Source organism: Mizuhopecten yessoensis, unplaced genomic scaffold (genome assembly GCF_002113885.1).
Source record: "Mizuhopecten yessoensis strain PY_sf001 unplaced genomic scaffold, ASM211388v2 scaffold4373_1, whole genome shotgun sequence".
Lineage (NCBI taxonomy): Eukaryota > Metazoa > Mollusca > Bivalvia > Pectinida > Pectinidae > Mizuhopecten > Mizuhopecten yessoensis.
In genome coordinates this window covers 178,090-195,789 of record NW_018405513.1, presented here as the reverse complement: position 1 = coordinate 195,789, position 17,700 = coordinate 178,090, and the positions used below count along the sequence as shown (strand labels likewise).

The 17,700-nt window shown below is 34.0% G+C and overlaps 1 protein-coding gene across 3 annotated transcripts; it reads right to left on the bottom strand.

Moving 5' to 3' along the window:
* Window positions 1-5,456: 5,456 nt before the first annotated feature.
* On the bottom strand, window positions 5,457-11,641 carry LOC110448873. Of its 3 annotated transcripts, XM_021495353.1 has the most exons (5): window positions 10,941-11,640; window positions 10,066-10,132; window positions 9,575-9,642; window positions 7,508-8,842; window positions 5,457-7,116 (listed from the first exon to the last, which is right to left on the bottom strand). In XM_021495353.1, coding segments are annotated over exons 3-5 (2,061 nt in total). In that variant the 5' UTR covers window positions 9,577-9,642; window positions 10,066-10,132; window positions 10,941-11,640; the 3' UTR covers window positions 5,457-6,392. The 3 variants fall into 3 exon arrangements, with proteins under 3 accessions (XP_021351028.1, XP_021351027.1, XP_021351029.1); XM_021495352.1 differs by having other exon boundaries at window positions 10,066-11,640; XM_021495354.1 differs by lacking the exon at window positions 9,575-9,642 and having other exon boundaries at window positions 10,066-11,641.
* Window positions 11,642-17,700: the final 6,059 nt, after the last annotated feature.

Below are 17,700 nucleotides of genomic sequence, written 5' to 3'. Positions count from 1 at the left end.
GATAGCTGTGAGCGCCGAAATGGCAGCACCGGGTGTATGCTCCCCAGGGAACTAGGTTGTAATGAAGCGGTATATAAGAGCCTCGGAAGCAACTACTGGGAAACACAGAACATTTAGGAAATCGTTTTTATGACCTAGTTCTGGAATTTTAGTATTTAGTTTTTGTAAAACAATCTAATTTGCTTAAACCAGCATCTAAATTTACAGAACACAATCTAAATTATAAATTCATGACATAGCTGAATGAAGTACCATCTAAGTTATACATGCATGGCCTAAATTATGATAACATTGTCTAAATAAGTGGAGCATCATCTAAATTTTAAAAAAGATGTCTAAGTTATAAGGACATAACATAGTTTTCCACTGCCCTAATGAAGCTACACAGCATAGGTGAAATCACCTAGTTTACATTTGGTATTGTCCCTTTCATACATCTAGTGAAAATCCTATATCTGATGGGTCGAGACAAAGTGTTCATTTCACAATGTCACGCTAGCTTTAACATTGAGTCATGGGGAGGGTGCTCCACCAACGCCCTAGCAACGTCGTTCGACAGTGTGGTGTGACAGTGCAAAATAGTGACCGCGCAAAGAAGATGCTTGTACGGTTCGTTTTAGCCGCCATGTTTTTACATTGTGATTCATCGCACATGTAGGTACACATGCACTCCATGTTGCTACCGAGCATTGCTCGTTGGTGATAAGTACGACGATGAAACGCTGAAATGAGTGAGATTTCAAAGCGCTTCATTCACGTGGTAGTCTGGGATAAACAATCGGCCGTATGCTCAGTGAAGTAACAAAATTATACGATTTGCAGATGTCAAGTTGGGTGATTTGGATAAAATTCTAAAGTATTGACAAACGAACATGTGCATAGCATTTTTCATTGATATGAAAAATGGCGGTTTTTGGGGGAGTGAAACACAAGGACACCATTACTGATGATGACATGAAGAAAATGTTCGGTAAAACGATCGTCAAAAACAATCATTGAGTTTCTGTACAATAAAATAAATACTTCATTCATTAGAGTGTGACAGTGTCCAGGGTTATCCCTCGGATATCACTGTCACCCTCGGATCCACCTCGGGATACAGTGATACCCTCAGGTTGACCCTAGACAATGTCACACTCTAATGAATGTAGTATTTATATTTTATGTACAGTTAAGGTGTTGGGTGTTTGCTAGGTGAGATTCGGTGTCTGGTAAAGAACAATATCATTTAATTACAGGTAAACTAGTGTCAATACCATAACGTTTCTTACCATATATGAGTATCTTCGTATATAAAGAGCAACAAACCTATATACAATCTGTATACATATATATATAATAAAAAAGGATTAAATGTCCATGTGAAGTAAGTAAATACAGAAAAAAATAGATTTAACGACCGACTAAAAAGCTAGCTGCTTTCACTCTACACACAGGGCTCTTCAGGTTTATTTCAAAAGAACAACTTCGTGACGTCACAATTACATGTCATCACACTTTTTTTACTCACGAAGTTCACAAGGTTTTTGGACAAACCAGCGTTAAATTTAACTGTGGCCTGTTGAGACTTGGTTTTAATATTTTGATTAATACTTCTTCTTTCTTTTCTCTTAAAATAGTGTCTAATGTAAATAGTTGATTCAGAGATAATACATTAAATTTATCTCCAGCACATTCATGAATATGTTCGTAAACATGTAGAATTGGTAAAGATTCAGTTCTAGTTTGTAATCTATGTACAGTCATGCGTGTTTGGAGTTCATTGCCAGTTTGACCTATGTACAAATCAACACATTTAGAACAAACTATTGCATAAATTACATTTTGTGATTTATAATTCATTTTTATCTTCACAGTTAATTTCAAACCATTCTTGAAAATAAAAGTATTATATTCGATAAGCATAGGACATGTACCACATCTTGGTGTCTTACACTTGGATACTTCTGGTGTTACACAAGAATGATCAAACTTAGAGCATGTCAACATACGTTTCAAGTTCTTAGGTTGGCGTCTACTATGTAAAATAGCATGTTTATCAAAAATGTTTCTCATACGTCTGCTACTTTGCTTTAACTCTTCAACAGGAAACATATTAAATTCCGTGGATTGAAAGTAGAAAAGAAAGGAACTAACTTTGATTCATCCTTTAGTTTTGTAGGCGGGATGTAATTGCCTCAATTGACAATACGCTCAAAGAAATACTAAAAAATCAACGCGCATGCAAGAGACATATTTGATGACTTAACTAATACATCACCGGATGGAACTAATATGTTCCTGTCAGAACCTAAGAAGTCCTCTACAAATTGAGACGTTTGTTCTGGATGAAGATTCGATACTTTATGAAGCTCGAAAGTTAAGGAAACCGTTTCTCCAGCAAAGGAAACATAAATTAAATGAGAGAAAGCAGTCTTATTGGAATCATTTAAAATTGAAGAAAAACAACATCTCAGTTTATGATGACTGGTTGTTAAAGGACAATCCTGTGATCCCAAGGAAGTTCAGACCACGGGAAATTGAAGGGAAATCGAGGAGTACAGTGAAATCAGAAAACAGAAGGTTATTATGAATTTTCAGTCAGAGATAAGAATAATGCGCAATTAGGCAGAACGTGCTAAACGCAAATTAAAAAAAGCGGATAAGTTTGTTGCTGCCATTATAAATGCAAAATCGTCTAGTCCTGAAGTCAGTGCAATGGTACACCAACAGTGGAGAATGGAATGCCAGATGGAAGAAGAAAAGTCTTCAGGAATATGAAATAAGGAGAAAAAAACGTGGCTAAAAGAATATGCAGAACACTACGGCATTGAAATATTAATTCCGAGAGATGTAACCTTATCCCTTGCACGCCCACCTCGCAAACTAGAGAAAATGCGCCAGCTAGAGATACTGGACCTTAATAACAACCTCCGACATCATACACTAAAAGTGTTAAAACACCTTTCTACTCTGTAAAGAAGTCAACGGCAGCGACTAAACACTACAGCGCCACACGTTCGATACAGGCAATGCAGTAGTGGTCATGAATAGAGATTGCTATTGTGAATGCATTTTAAACATCGTCAAGGGACAATTTCGATGCGGAAACCAGTAGATTAATTAGCGAACTTATTCGGAAACATAAAGCATGCTTTCATGAAAAGGAGATTATCCTGTCAATTTTATGCATAAAACTAGTTATTTCTATGGTTTGTCTAAAATCCTCAAAAGGTCTTTTATAAGTAAAGCTATAGAAGAACAAAACTGCACATAAATCCTACGGATTTGAATTTTAGACCCATAGTAGGCGGTCCTAATAGAGCAAAGCAACGTTTGAGTCATTTTGTAGACCTCATTCTAAAACCTTTATGCACAAGTGTAAACAGTTATATCAAAGACGATTTTGATTTTCTGAGCCGTTTATCTAGACAGGTCCCACATAATTCTAAACTTGTTTCCTTTAATGTTGTTAGTTTATACACTAATATACCACATGATCTTGGTATTGAAGCTGTTAAATTTTGTTTGAACAAAAAAAACGAGAAAAGGTTAACTCTCGCTTTAGTAATTAATGTATACGTCAAGCCTTAGACATTGTTTGTTTGTGTGTTTGATTGTTTATGTTTAACGGCCCATCGACGGCTGTGGTCATTGAGGGCCATGATGATTTATTTATTTTTGTTTTCGAGGATTTGACAAGAATGAATCAAGAAACACTTAAGGAAGCATACAGACTTAAAAGAGTCAAACAAACTTTTAGTGTGGATGGAAAATTATTCGCAGTTCTAACCAACGACAAGAAACGAAGACTGTCATACGCTACAGAGCTGACGGATCAGTATCTTGCAGATGACAACACTTTTAGGAACTAAGAGACAGATTCTACGGAAGTGTGTGAAAAGTGTTATTATTGAGTGTGAGATCGGTATCTTACTATAGGCTCGCGTACATGCATACGTGTGGCCGCCAGAGATGGACTCCTCTGGTTCTACCGATCAGTGTGGTTTTGAAGTGTGTTCACGATGTGTCACTGATATGTCTTTGTATTTGGAAGGTATGCGTTGGATAATTTATTCTAAAATGTATTCCGGTAAGTTTTGTATGATAGTGTAACGCTCCACTGAAGACGAATAACGTCTTTTTTTCTGTACTTTACTGTCAATTCAAGTTTCTTTGTGTCAATTTTGATGTTGTTGATATTATAAAATGTACGTTTCATGTCATATTCGTTGGAATACATCTACATAATTTTATATTACTTTTTTTCATAATGTGAAACAGTCCGGAAGGGTGTCTGATCGTTTTTCTAATTAATCTATTTAAAATCCGGAAAATCAAATGTCTAGCTTAGTATGTTACTGTACCACTTCCGGTTGTTTTTCACTTCCGCCTTACGGCATGGTTTTGGAAACTGTACTTTGAGAGAAGGATGAAAGGTGCGTAAGTTAATAGCTGTCTGCGACTTTTGACCATTTTGACATGTGTTTTAATCGTTTTCTTCTGTTGTGCTATATCTCGATACTTCTCTTTTTCTTATCTGGGCTAGTTAATAAATACATATTTCTGGTAAGTTGTAATGTAACATGATGGAGGGTATAACTTTTCTTTCTGCTAATTATCGGGGTCTCGGGGACAAAATTAAAAGAAGGGACCCTTTTTCATACTTAAAATCGAAAAAATATTGTATTCATTGTCTACAGGACACTTATTTTACTGAAGAGAACCAGAATATTATCAGAGATGAATTGGGTTTCGACTGTTATTTTAATTCATTCAAGTCCAATGCCAGGGCGGTAGCTATTCTTATAAATAGTAATTTTGAAATTAAGGTGAAAAGAGAAAGGAAAGAAATGTCAGGAATTTGTTTAGCCCTTGATATTGAATTAGAGGGTTCACATGTTGCATTGATCACGCTATATGGCCCAAATACAGACACACCTATTTTTTTTTGATATTTTAACTGACACAATTGACGACTTTGGAAATGACAAATTTATTATATGTGGAGATTTCAACTTAGTATTAGATCCTGAGTTAGATTATGGCAAAAGCTTTTTCTTTTATAATACGTTATAATACGTTATAATACGTTTTTTTTTATAATACGTAATGTAAATACCACCCTTTTAATTGTTCAATCATTTGCGCATTGCTTGCTTAAATGTATAAAAGTGATTGTAAGCCTTTGTTTTTTTTGTTTTCACAATTATAACCATTACTTTTATCCATATGTTGTAAAGCGCTTTAGAGTAATTTTCAAATTATATAGGGCGCTATATAAATGTTGTACATTATTATTATTATTATTATTATTAAGCTATAAGAACATTAATAATAAAAAAGCAAGAGAAAGAGTTATGGAAATTATGGAAAACTATTCAATGGTAGACATTTTTAGAGAATTGCATCAAGATAGTAAAAGATAAAACAGTCTCGTTTAGATTTTTTTCTTATTTCAGAGTAGGTGCATTAAGGGCCATTTTTGGCCCCACCTCAGATTTACTCAATTTTTATACCATGCATACATGGACATATGAGATTTATAAAACATGCAGTTTCAAAGAATTCCGACATTGCGTTGCCTAGCAACAGACCTGGAAACCCACATAGTATATACAGTCTAATTGCACATTGAGTGATATTTAAGTATGTATTATAATATTTTATAAAAGTTGTTTGTTCAAAATACTTTATACAACTTTGCATGAATATTGTTAAGTTTTTAAGAATCTTTGAGAGTATTTCAATGTGCCCAAACATGTTTTTGATTCTTCCTAGCAACGCAATCACAACCAAAGTTTCTCCATAGCAACAGTACATTATTTCTATCATAATGGACACAAAAAGTGTTTGATATTACAAGATTAAATTATGAAATTACAGTAAATATGAAGGAAGCAGAAACAACATATAGTTGATGTTCCACAGCAACCATGTCTTGTCTTAGCAACCAAATGCCTTCCATAGCAACGGTACATGAAATGTTTTACAATGGCGACACTGGTGCTGGATATTACAAGTTATAAACTGGTATGTTAATATGGTAAAAAAAAAATGAAAGAAAATAGCGAGTTTTTTTAATATAGTTTGTGCTTTAATATTGTATTGGTATTTTATTTGGCGTTTTACTAAGAGGATAAAGAACAATTCAGATTCACTTTCAATTTAACAATTTTATCAATATTCCCGTAATCAATAATCCTTACGATCCAGGTAAATCGTAAAGGATATAAACAAATAATGACATGTTCAAATGATAACAAAAAATGATACTTAAGAAACAACATTTAACAACAAGAGACCTTGTCACCCGAGATAAGTGTTAATGGATCTTTGATTAGAATTTTGGAGACAGTCATAATTCGAAAATACAATTTACATCTGTGCAGCTGTGTTTTTCCTATTCTTCTTCACTCTTCGGTGTTCCCCTCATCATCACTCTCATCAACACTGAGTGGCTCTGGTGTATGGCTGGCATCTTGCAGATATTGTGTCCAGTCCTTGCTAAAGTCGAAGGTTTTGTCCAAATGACGTGCAAATCCCATATACCATACCACTGAAGCAACATGGGAGCAAGTCCCAACTACTCTCGCTCCAGCTCGGCATTTACAGTACCACCCTTGCACAGTGCACTCATCGAAAAATACCCACAGTTGGTATGCTTTTGAGCTGATGTGTCTGCTCTGAATCTTGGCACTGATGAGGTTAGCATCTACTTTACAGACAGATACTTCATATCCCCCCGATTCACTCATATGCTCCTGTGTGTAGGCCCTTGCTAATTTTAGTTGATAAACACCAAGTGTCAAATTCCTCAGGTCTTCTTCTGTCATTACAGGAAAGTCAATTTCACTGCTGGTGTCCATCCTCTGCCACTTGCTTGGTCTATTGGCAAGGCCATCTCGGTCGATTCTTTCCTGAAGAGTGTTCTGTTTCTTCGACAGATACAACATCTTCGAACCAATTACTTGATCTTTTTCTGCGTCTCCCGTGCTTATTGGTGTACTGAACTTGTTGCAGATTGCACACACAATTCTTACAATATCTCCAACGTATGGAATCTGGGAGTTGGGGAGCACACGGTCCAGATATTTCCAAGTTTTTAAACGCCCATTCACAGCCTCTACGACCCACCTGAAAGATAGTAAATAGGTACATTTTGAATCTGACAAACACATAAAGTGTAACAATGCATTTAACCCTTTCACCACTGTTGACCGTAATAGACTCATCCAGATCAATGAATAGTCGAGTAAACTAAAGTTGCATAGGGATGAAAGGGTTAACATAAGCTATATCAAAGGAAGTTTGATTTGAACTTTGTCAACTTCTTCTACATAGATAAGTTCATGTACATCAATTTCTAAAATTGTACTCGAGTATCTGCTATTCTCAGTGGGAGTGTCCTTTTACCATTTTAGTGATATATTTATACATACCTAGTATAAGTTATCATACATTTATAAGTTATATACATTTAATTAGTGGATCTAGTAAAGTATCAATCATAATAAGAAAATCTTACCTTATTTTTGTAACAAGTCGAGAAGCGTTGCTTTCTCCAACTGTGTGTTGCTGTTTTTGTTTCGAAAAAGAAGGCATCTCTGTCTGTATTCCTAGTTGTTTCAGGAGGTCCAGAGAATCCCTAAAACCTCTGTCAACCACAAACACATCATTTTCCTGAATCCACTCCTTGATCTCTTCAATGTTGGAATTCAAAATCTGATTCAGGATGCTGGCGTCATTGTTTTTCGAATCTGCAAAGTAAGGTCCTAACACGCTTACTATGTAACCTGTTGTTGTGACAAACATCATAGGTTTCACCAATGGACGGTGCTTATGCATGCTGTAGCTCCTCCTTTGGAACATAAACTGGCCACTCTTTTGAATGTAAATATAGGTGCCGTCAATCACAAGAATGGCTGGTTCCATTAGCCCTCCAAACAATGTTTGGGCTAGTGGTCTTGTGTGTTTTGAGATGACATCCTGTCGACTTACATGTTGAAAGCCCAGATTTGATGGAACAAAGTCTTTCATAAGTGCAATCCTAGCCGATGATATTGCACGTCGAATGGAATCTTTACCAATATTGAACACTGTTGATAGGATCTTGTTTGACATGCCACTCTTAAGTTTAGTAAGAAAGATACCGACACAAGATTTAATGCTCCTATTTTTTGAAGATCGTACGGAACCAACGAAGTGAATACACAAATCGTTAAAATGTTGAACACTGAGTCCAGTTAGGGTAATGAAATCTTCATCCGAAAGAGCATGTGGTGAGTCGAAATCAATACGTTTGCTTTGTTGGGCATTTGCTACATCTCTGATGTTAGAAATTAAAGACAGTAAGTCTGTACGATTTAGCGAGGATAAGTCACTTTTTATTGCAATGTTTTCACATGCCTCATTTTGCAACAAACCTTCCTCAATATGATGACCACAACATCTTGCTCCAAATGGTACCAGAATACCTTTTCTCAGGAAGAGGTCGTATTTTGCGTCACGAGAGATTACCATCAGTTTCTTTGGATAGGTATTGCAAACGAAACATTTTTTGTGGCTGCTTCCTGTGGATGGTATCGGAAGTGTTATATTCCGTGGTGACAAAAGGGTTTTGTTTGCAGATTTATCACAAGAGGTATGTTGACCGGTAATTGTACGACGCTGTAGTGATGAGCGATGGCATGACATGCGACACTTTCCACAAATAACGTCTTCATCTTTTGTTTGTATCATAAAAGTTTTTAACAAATACTTCCTCAGTGTAGTGTTTTCCTTGCCTTTAATGAAGCGCCTGTCCCCAGGCTTTGTTCTTTTAGAACAAACAACACACCGAAATTCTCCTTTTCCAGGCATCCTAAACAATAGATAGCAATCATATATTAAAACACGTCCTGAAAACCAGTTATAAAGAACGTCTGAGCATGCATTTATTCTTTATTGAACAAGCATTCTGTGGGTACTGATGAATCAAAACATGTCCCCTACCGGCCCCCAAACTTTAACCTGCAGATTTTGGCCAACATAGTTAAGTCGAAAATATGTCAAAAATTCAAAATAAAATAAAATATTTTGTCCACTGTCACTAAACAACATTAATGCTAGATGCCTAAAGAACCTGTGTACATAAAATCAGCATCCTAACACTATTATTAAGTGAACGGTGAGCCATTACAAAAGTTTAATCGAACCTTTAACCCTTCAGATTTTGGCCAAGATACTTAAGTCCAAAACATGTAAAAATAAAAAAGGAAAAAAATCAATTATTTAAACCTATAGCTCCCCGGTTTCACCGGTAGGGAACTAATAAAGACTAATAAGTATGAAACATTAACGCCGAAAATATGTACTTGTTATCATTCTTTATTTACCACCTCTTATTTATAGCGTTCATTTATACCGTTCATATAACTAGTAAGCAAAGGAGGGGGGGGGGTGGTTCTTTCAAAATATGAATGAGATAATCCTGTGACAGAATTCTCGTTGGGGAACATTTGCTTTTTAACATTTTACACTTGTATATCAAAATTCTGCTTTTTGACAATTTAAAGCACTGAAATATAATACTGTTACATCAGCAAAAACTTACATGTCACTTCAAGAATATCCATGCATCTTCTCTTGTTCTTATGGAATATAATTTTATTTAATGGCATCCTAAAAAAATGTAAATAATATAATAATGAATTTCAGTGTTTTCATTTAACAATTTGTGTTTTCACTTCAACAAAATATGTTAAGAATGATACATGTATATTTGAGGGCTTTAAACTGCTTCAATTGTCATACAAAGTCACTTATGCTTATTTACTTGAATATATTTTTGTTCAGTTTTGAATTCATATTAGCTATTCATATATAACTAAGGATATTCTTCATTTAGCTTAATTAAGTTGTTCATAAGGAAATTAATGAATCCTTCCAAAAAGCATTTAGCCCATACAATAAAATTAACTCGTTAATTTTTTTATAAATAAAAAAAGGAGTGATCTGACCAGCGAGAGTACACATACAATTTCAGCAATTTGAAGCACTGACAAAAATATAATTAATTCAGTTACGATATTACAAAAAACTTACGTGTAACTTCAAGAATATCCATACAGATGTGATCATTGATTTCAGGGTCCATCATATTACTGGCATCCTTAAAAGGAAAATACATATAATTAATTTCAGCATATATGCAGCTTTTGTTTTCATAAAAAATATTAATAGAGAAATTATAAAATATATAAGCCCCAAAAATAAAATGAACACTTATCAGTTGATATGAGTACTGATTTTTACCTTAATTGTTACAATTACTGTAAAACTTCGAAAAAAAAGTAAAACTTCGAAAAAAAGTGATCTGAGTGTGACTTGAACCCCCAATGATGTAAAAATAAGTGCAAAGTCCACGATGCTAACCACTACACCAAGCATCCGTTCTTGGATGATGAGGATTTGTTAATCTACAATATCTCAAAATCAACAGGAAAAAGTGTGTGTGCGTCGATGTTAATTTGTTGTGTTAATGAATGTACCCCATATGTTAGTACTTCATATGTTGGTATACTTTCTCATCTGTTTCACGTTAGTATATGTTTTATCAAATATTGGTCGGCTAATCATTTTCCGACGGTTAATCAGGGATTTCCTTTACGCCACTAAAATCTATTTTTAGACTTAGAACTAAAAGCTTTGAACTGAAAAACATGCTAAAAACAAAGTATTTAGTTGTATTGCTTTTGAAAAAAGTATTCTTCATTTCATATTACTCAATAAATATTCACTATTTTTGAGCAAAACAACAGAAATATCGACAATGACGATCTTCATTGAAGTTACAACAGACGTCTGCTCGGCCATACAAACGTAAACAAAACACGGCGTTCGAATCGAAGAGTATCACACATTATACAAGCATTTGTTTGTTCATGCACCGATCACTTTTACATAAAATTATAACATACCTGTCCAATGATGTGTAGATAACTTCTATGATATGTAGATCGTGCTGACAGCTCTTTGAAGCTCCAACGTTTAGGGTAGGCTTACATCTTTGCATAAGCTTCTATAGCAACGCGAAACAGGATCGCAGGACGATTTTTTTTATGGATATTTTTTTGCATTTTAAAATCATAACTTGTTTTTCTATTTTATCTTTTTTTTTTATTTAACAAAATACGTAGGTCAACTCATCAATCAGAACAGTATTTTTTTATGAAGTTATAATTTCAACATTGTCTGTAAAGATCCCGACCAGTCTTTTGCAGTCGGTCGATATCGTTACACAGGGCTACGTCAACGCGATGCAATTTTTGTTGCAAATCGGTCGGAAATTTAGCAGTATTTTCTTATTTTAAATACCTCCCCAAGCATGTACCAAAAATATTTTTGAACACCACAGACAAAATACCTACATTATTCTAATTCTTAAATATAAAATTGGTACACCCTTGGGGAGGTATTTGAAACTTCACTCAAAGTTACAAAACATGGTAAAAATCTTCACTTTTTTGTAAACGTGACGTTTTCCCGCGAAATTTGTGACGTCATCAATGGTGTTTTAAACCTATTTTTTCTTGATTTTCAACTGACTGGTTGTCAAATAACATAAATGGGTACATGGTTAAGTTTTTTTCTAACAATTAGAAAGAAAAAAAAATTGAGGCCAAATTTGGGCCATAACGCATCTTCTCCTTTGTTATCTAGTATTCATAAATCAGCTATCGAGTCAGGTTACAGGTCTGACCACTCATTCCCTATAATTGTTTTAAAATTGAATGAACTCAAGCGGGGAAAGGGATTGTGGAAATTTAATTAGAGTATCATCAAATGGTGAAATATATTGTTTTAGAAACAAAAACTCGGTACTGGCATTGTATAATCTTAATGCTATAATGAATATACCAGATACAGAAATAGAATTTGTAATTAATGACAAGCTCTTCTTGAAACATTATTAATGGAAATCAGAGGTAAACGTATATCTTATTCATCTTATAGAAAGAAACAGCAAAGTAGGGAGGAAGATGATCTTAAGAGAAAAATACAAACTATTGAAGAGCAGGAACATGTAGACATAGAAGATTTAGAAATTGGAAAATATAAGATTGAGGAAGGTAAGAGGTAGTATAATTAGATCTAGGGCATACGACAAGAGGAAGGAGAAAAGCCAACAAATTATTTTTTAAATTTAGAAAATAGGAATTATACTTCCAAGATTATACCAAAGATACAGAAAGATGATAATGTTATTATTACACAACAGGATGAAATTTTAGAAGAAGTTTATTTATTTTATGAAAAATAATATGATAATAATACTGATATTGATGATATAGATTTAGCAGTTTTTTGAATACATGTGATGTCTCAAAATTAAAAAATACCGATTATTTTGGTCTAGAAGTGTTAATTACTTTAGATGAAGCAACAAAAACTTTGAAAAATATGAAAAATAACAAAAGTCCTGGTTCTGATGGGTTTACTGTGGAATTTGATAAACAGCTAGGGGGGGGGGGGGCATTGTTAGATCTATAAATTGTGGGTATAGGAAAGGTTTGCTATCAGTAACACAAAGGCAAGGTATTATAACATGTATTCCCAAGGGAGATAAACCCAGGCAGTTCATAAAAAAAAATTGGCGACCCGTAACATTATTGAATATAGTCTATAAAATAGCATCCAGATCGATAACAGCTAGAATTAGAACAGTTTTAGATTAATTAATTAGTGAAGATCAACCAGGATTTCTTTCAGGCCGTTATATAGGGGAAAATACTACATTAGTTTATGACATTATGCAATATGCAGAAGAAAGATATATTCCAGGTATGTTATTACTGGTAGATTTTGAGAAAGCATTCGACTCAGTCTCATGGGAATTTGTTGATAAAGTTTTAATATTTTTTTTCTTTCTGATATTAGATGCTGGGTAAAACTACTACACACCAATGTAAGTTCAACTATAAACCAAGGTGGTAATCTTTCATCATTCCTAAACATAAAAAGAGGCTGTCGCCAAGGTGATCCAATCGCCCCCTACTTTTTTATTTTGTGTGTTGAAATACTAGGCATAAGACTTAGAAATACCAATAAGATTAAGGGTATAGAAGTAAATAAAAGTCCAATCCTTATTTCTCAGTATGCTGACGATACTTCTCTCACTTTAGATGGTTCAGAAAGGTCTTTAAAAGAGTCGATAGCAGAATTGAATACTTTCGCTAAAATATCTGGTTTGAAGTTAAATATAGACAAAACCCAGGTGGTTTGGATAGGGAGCAAAATACATAGTGAAGATACATTTTTACCTGATCTAAAATTGGAGTGGGGAAGGACAAAATTCATGCTTCTCGGAATAGAATTTAGTGTCAATCTTCATGAAATTCCAAAATTAAATTTTGATAAAAAGTTAATTAAGATTAAAGCACTTATCATGACATGGAACAGAAGATCACTTACTCCTATAGGTGGAATACATCTGATAAAATCTTTAATGATATCACAATTTAACCATTTATTTATTGCATTGCCAAATCCTGATGATCTTTTTTTAATCAATTAAATAATATTCTCTTTAACTTTTATTGAACAGTAAAACTGATAAAATAAGGAGAAATGTGATATTTCAAAATTGTTTTGAAGAGGGTCTTAAAATGGTTAATATAAGGTCATTCATCGATTCCTTAAAATTAGGGTGGATACGGAGATTATATCAGAAGTCGGGCAAGTGGCAAGTTATCTTAGAAACACATATTGACTTACATATTCTATCTCACTGTGGAAGTGATTACATTTCAATATGTGCACAAGTGCACAAATTATTTTTGGAAAGATGTCTTTAAAGCATGGAGAAGGTTTAATGAAAAGGAGCGGGTGAAACAAATTAATAAAAGTTGTATCTGGAAAATGCCATTATGGTACAATAGGAATTTTACTATTGGGGAAAATCAATATTTTTCAAGACATGGTATATTAAAGAAGTGACTATAATTTATGAATTAATAAAAGACATTGAGACTTGCACTTTTTACACATTTCAAGAATTTGCTCAAATTTATCAGGTAAATACATTTTTTCTCCGATATCATGGTGCTAAAATTGATTGTAAAAAGGATGCTATTGTATACCCTATCATACCCTGTAATGTTAATTTTTTCTTAAAAAGAGTAAAAGGGATAAAATATTTTTATAATCTTAGGGTAAATTAAGATATTATTGCTACTGGGAGGAGAAAATGGGAAGAAAAATTAGATTTGAATAATTTTAATTGGAATGATATATATAAGACCTCTTTTAGAATAACAAAAAATTCAAGACTACAATGGTTTCAGTATAAATTGTTCATCATATTTTGACAGCAAATCATCCATGTTTAAAGTAGGATTAGTGACAAGTCCACTTTGTACACTTTGTAATTTAGAACAAGAAACAATCATTCATATTTTGTGGGAATGTAGAGAAGTACAGAATTTTTTACAAAGTTTTGAAATATTGTTAGATGCACTTCTTACCCAATTTCAATTATTATTAAGTTTTATATTTATAAGACAAGATGTCGACATCAAACGTTGAGCCCAAATGCCTTAGTTAACACGATTAAAGGACATTATACTGTTCAAAAATATATTGTAAACAGTCAAGGTGTTTTTGCACAGGATAGGTTTGAGAAAGAATGGAGAAAACGGATAAAAATATTAGACTATGCGGAAGTGTAATTTTAATAATACCAAGGTAAAAACAGCTTTTAATATTTTTTCATGTTCTCCGTGTCTCCTCAATTCCTAGATATTTTTTCTTAATTAACTTGATTAAATCTTTTTTTTATTTTACTGGCCCAGATATCTCCTTCTCTCTCTCTCTCTCTCTTTTCCCTTTTTTTTTTAAAGACTGGAGTTTTCGGGAGTGGTTTAAAGGGGATGAGTTTTTAGCCATGTTTTTGCCAATGCCTCAGCAATTTCAGACCTAGACGATTTTTGTTTTTTTATTAATGAGGTGGGAGGATGTTGACTTTTTCTTTTTTCCAATTTATTTTCCGAATCATATCCCATACCTTTTTGGAGGACGTGTTCGATGATGTCTTGGATACATATTCTCTCCACCTGTTTCTTTGGCAATTTTAATTGATCGCCGAGCCTTTGCCCGCCAAATTTTAAAATCACTGTAGTTTGCATTGAAGCAGTTGGGCAATTCAAATAGCGTCTTAGAACAGCTGCCGATTACTACGTGTTTTCAAAATTCTTCTGATAAAAGGAACTTCGTAGGTTTTGGAGCGGATTTTGTAATCGTCTTTTGGGCAATAGAAGTGAGTATTTAAGTAAAAGTTTTGATTGGGTCGTCGAGGTAAGTATTTTTTTTTGTGGTAAGCTCCTTCATTGTTGGAATTGGGCCCAATCTGCTTTGTGCACATTCCATCGAGGTAGAGTCCCAATATTCTTAAGAAAAAATGGGAAGTGGTCACTCCCACAAAGATCATTATTCACCTTCCAGTCATAATCAAGTAGAATGGAAGGATGGCATAATGATAGATCAATGTGGGTACGAGAGCCTGTAGCAGGGTGTAAATAGGTAGGGGCATTGTTGTTAAAAAGGCATAGGTTATTTTTTATCTATAAATTCTTCAATACGTCTTAGACATTGTTCTCAATCGTAATTTGTTTTATTTTGACCAAGAATATGTTCAACAGATTAAGGGTACAGCGATGGGTACTAAAGTTGCCCCTATATACATATGCAACCTTAATTTTAGGATACTTAGAGGAAACACTTTGTTCTAAGATTGAAACAAAGATTTGGGAAAACATTACTGAATTTATCCGAAATACTTTCTTAAGGTTCCTTGACGATTGTTTTGTTATATGGCCTCATGATAAGGATTTAAATGAATTTCAAAACCTTTTGAATTCTTTACATCTTTCCATTTGTTATAAGATGGAGTGAAGTGAGACGTCTTTACCTTTCTTATATGTTTTAGTTCAACTAGAGTCAAATAAGATTACAACTGATTTATTTTGTAAGGCTACAGATGCACATAATTATCTAAATTTTTACTCTAACCACATTAAAGTTAATATTCCTTTTATTCTTGCCTCATGGATTGTCCCTATCTTCAGTGAGCAACAAGTTCAAATTGCTAGACTTAGTCAACTAAAGCAAAACTTTAAAGCTAAATATTATCCTATTGAGATAATAGAACATGGCCCAGAGAAAGACATTGGAAAGGTACCCTACATAATCTAAAGGATGAATCAAAGTTAGTTCCTTTTGTTTCTACTTTTAATCCACGGAATTTCAATATGTTTACTGTGATAAAGAACAAATGAGAAGAATTAAAGCAAAGTAGCAGGCGTATGAGAAACATTTTTAATAAACATGCTATTTTACATAGTAGACGCTAACCTAGGAACTTGAAACGTATATTGACATGCTCTAAGTTTGAAAATTCTTGTGTTACACCAGAAGTATCCAAGTGTAAGACACCGAGATGTGGTACATGTCCCATGCTTATCGAATGTAATACTTTTATTTTCAAGAATGGTTTGAAATTTACTGTGAAGGTAAATATGAGTTGTAAATCTCAAAATGTAATTTATGCAATAGTTTGCTCTTAATGTGGTGATTTCTACATCGGTCAAACCGGCAATGAACTCAAAACACGCATGACTGTACATAGACAACAAACTAGAACTGAATCTTTACGAAATCTACATGTTAACAAACATATTCATGAATGTACTGGAGATACATTTAATGTATTATCTCTGTATCAACTATTTTCATTAGACACTATTTTAAGAGAAAAGAAAGAAGACTAATTAATCAAAATATTAAAACCAAGTCTCAACAGGCCACTGTAAAATTTAACACTGGTTTGTACAAAAATCTTGTGAACTTCGTGAGTAAAAAAAGTGTGATGACATGTAATTGTGACGTCACGAAGTTGTTCTTTTGAAATTAACCTGAAGAGTCCTGTGAAGGGTGAACGCAGCCAGTTTTTTAGTCGGTCGTTTCATCTTATTTTTCTCTATATATTTGTATTTATGTTAAACATAAAGTAATTTATACAATCTGTTTGGTAAATACCTATTTTAATGTTAGTCAACTAATGTATTTGTTGTATTCAATCATTTAAGTTATATGTAATACTAGTCCTTTTATTCCGGAAATGTAAAATTTAGCAAACCCGGGTAAGGGCTGGTCGACCGGAAACGTAGTCAGCCCGGCTACGGATTTGACGTCTAGTTTAGGTGTCGGATGTCACGTGACACTCCACTGAAAAAATTGTAAACACAGGAAGGTTTCCACGATGGTTTAACAAAGAAATTGTTTTCATTTGTTTTCATACACCGCGGTATCCATCTGTACGCCGCATAATCAACTATCGTTGAATAGGCGAAGACGGTGGTGTTTGTCATTGGTATTGTCCGTAAGTACACAATGACTGATTTAGTCTTAGTTTAAGTAAACAATTTGTGATCGTGTTTACCCGCCATTTTCGTATGTAAACAAACACGATTCAGGCCAGGTCTCGGTAGGAAGCATGCCGTACACCGTTGTGTTATTAGGACATTCGTTTGTCAGACGGATATTATCATTAGTACAAAATTCTACTGATCTTCGTGTAAATGAGAACTTTATTTTGTGTACTGAGGAAGTGCGAGTAATCTTCAAAGTATATGGGGGTGTTCGCATAAACAGTGTTCGGGGCCAGGGTCTGCCCGTTATCGA

Coding starts and splice junctions, on each gene's coding strand:
- LOC110448873 (XM_021495352.1), bottom strand. Junction 7,117..7,507: donor CGACTTGTTACAAAAATAAG/GTAAGATTTTCT, acceptor ACTATCTTTCAG/GTGGGTCGTAGAGGCTGTGA.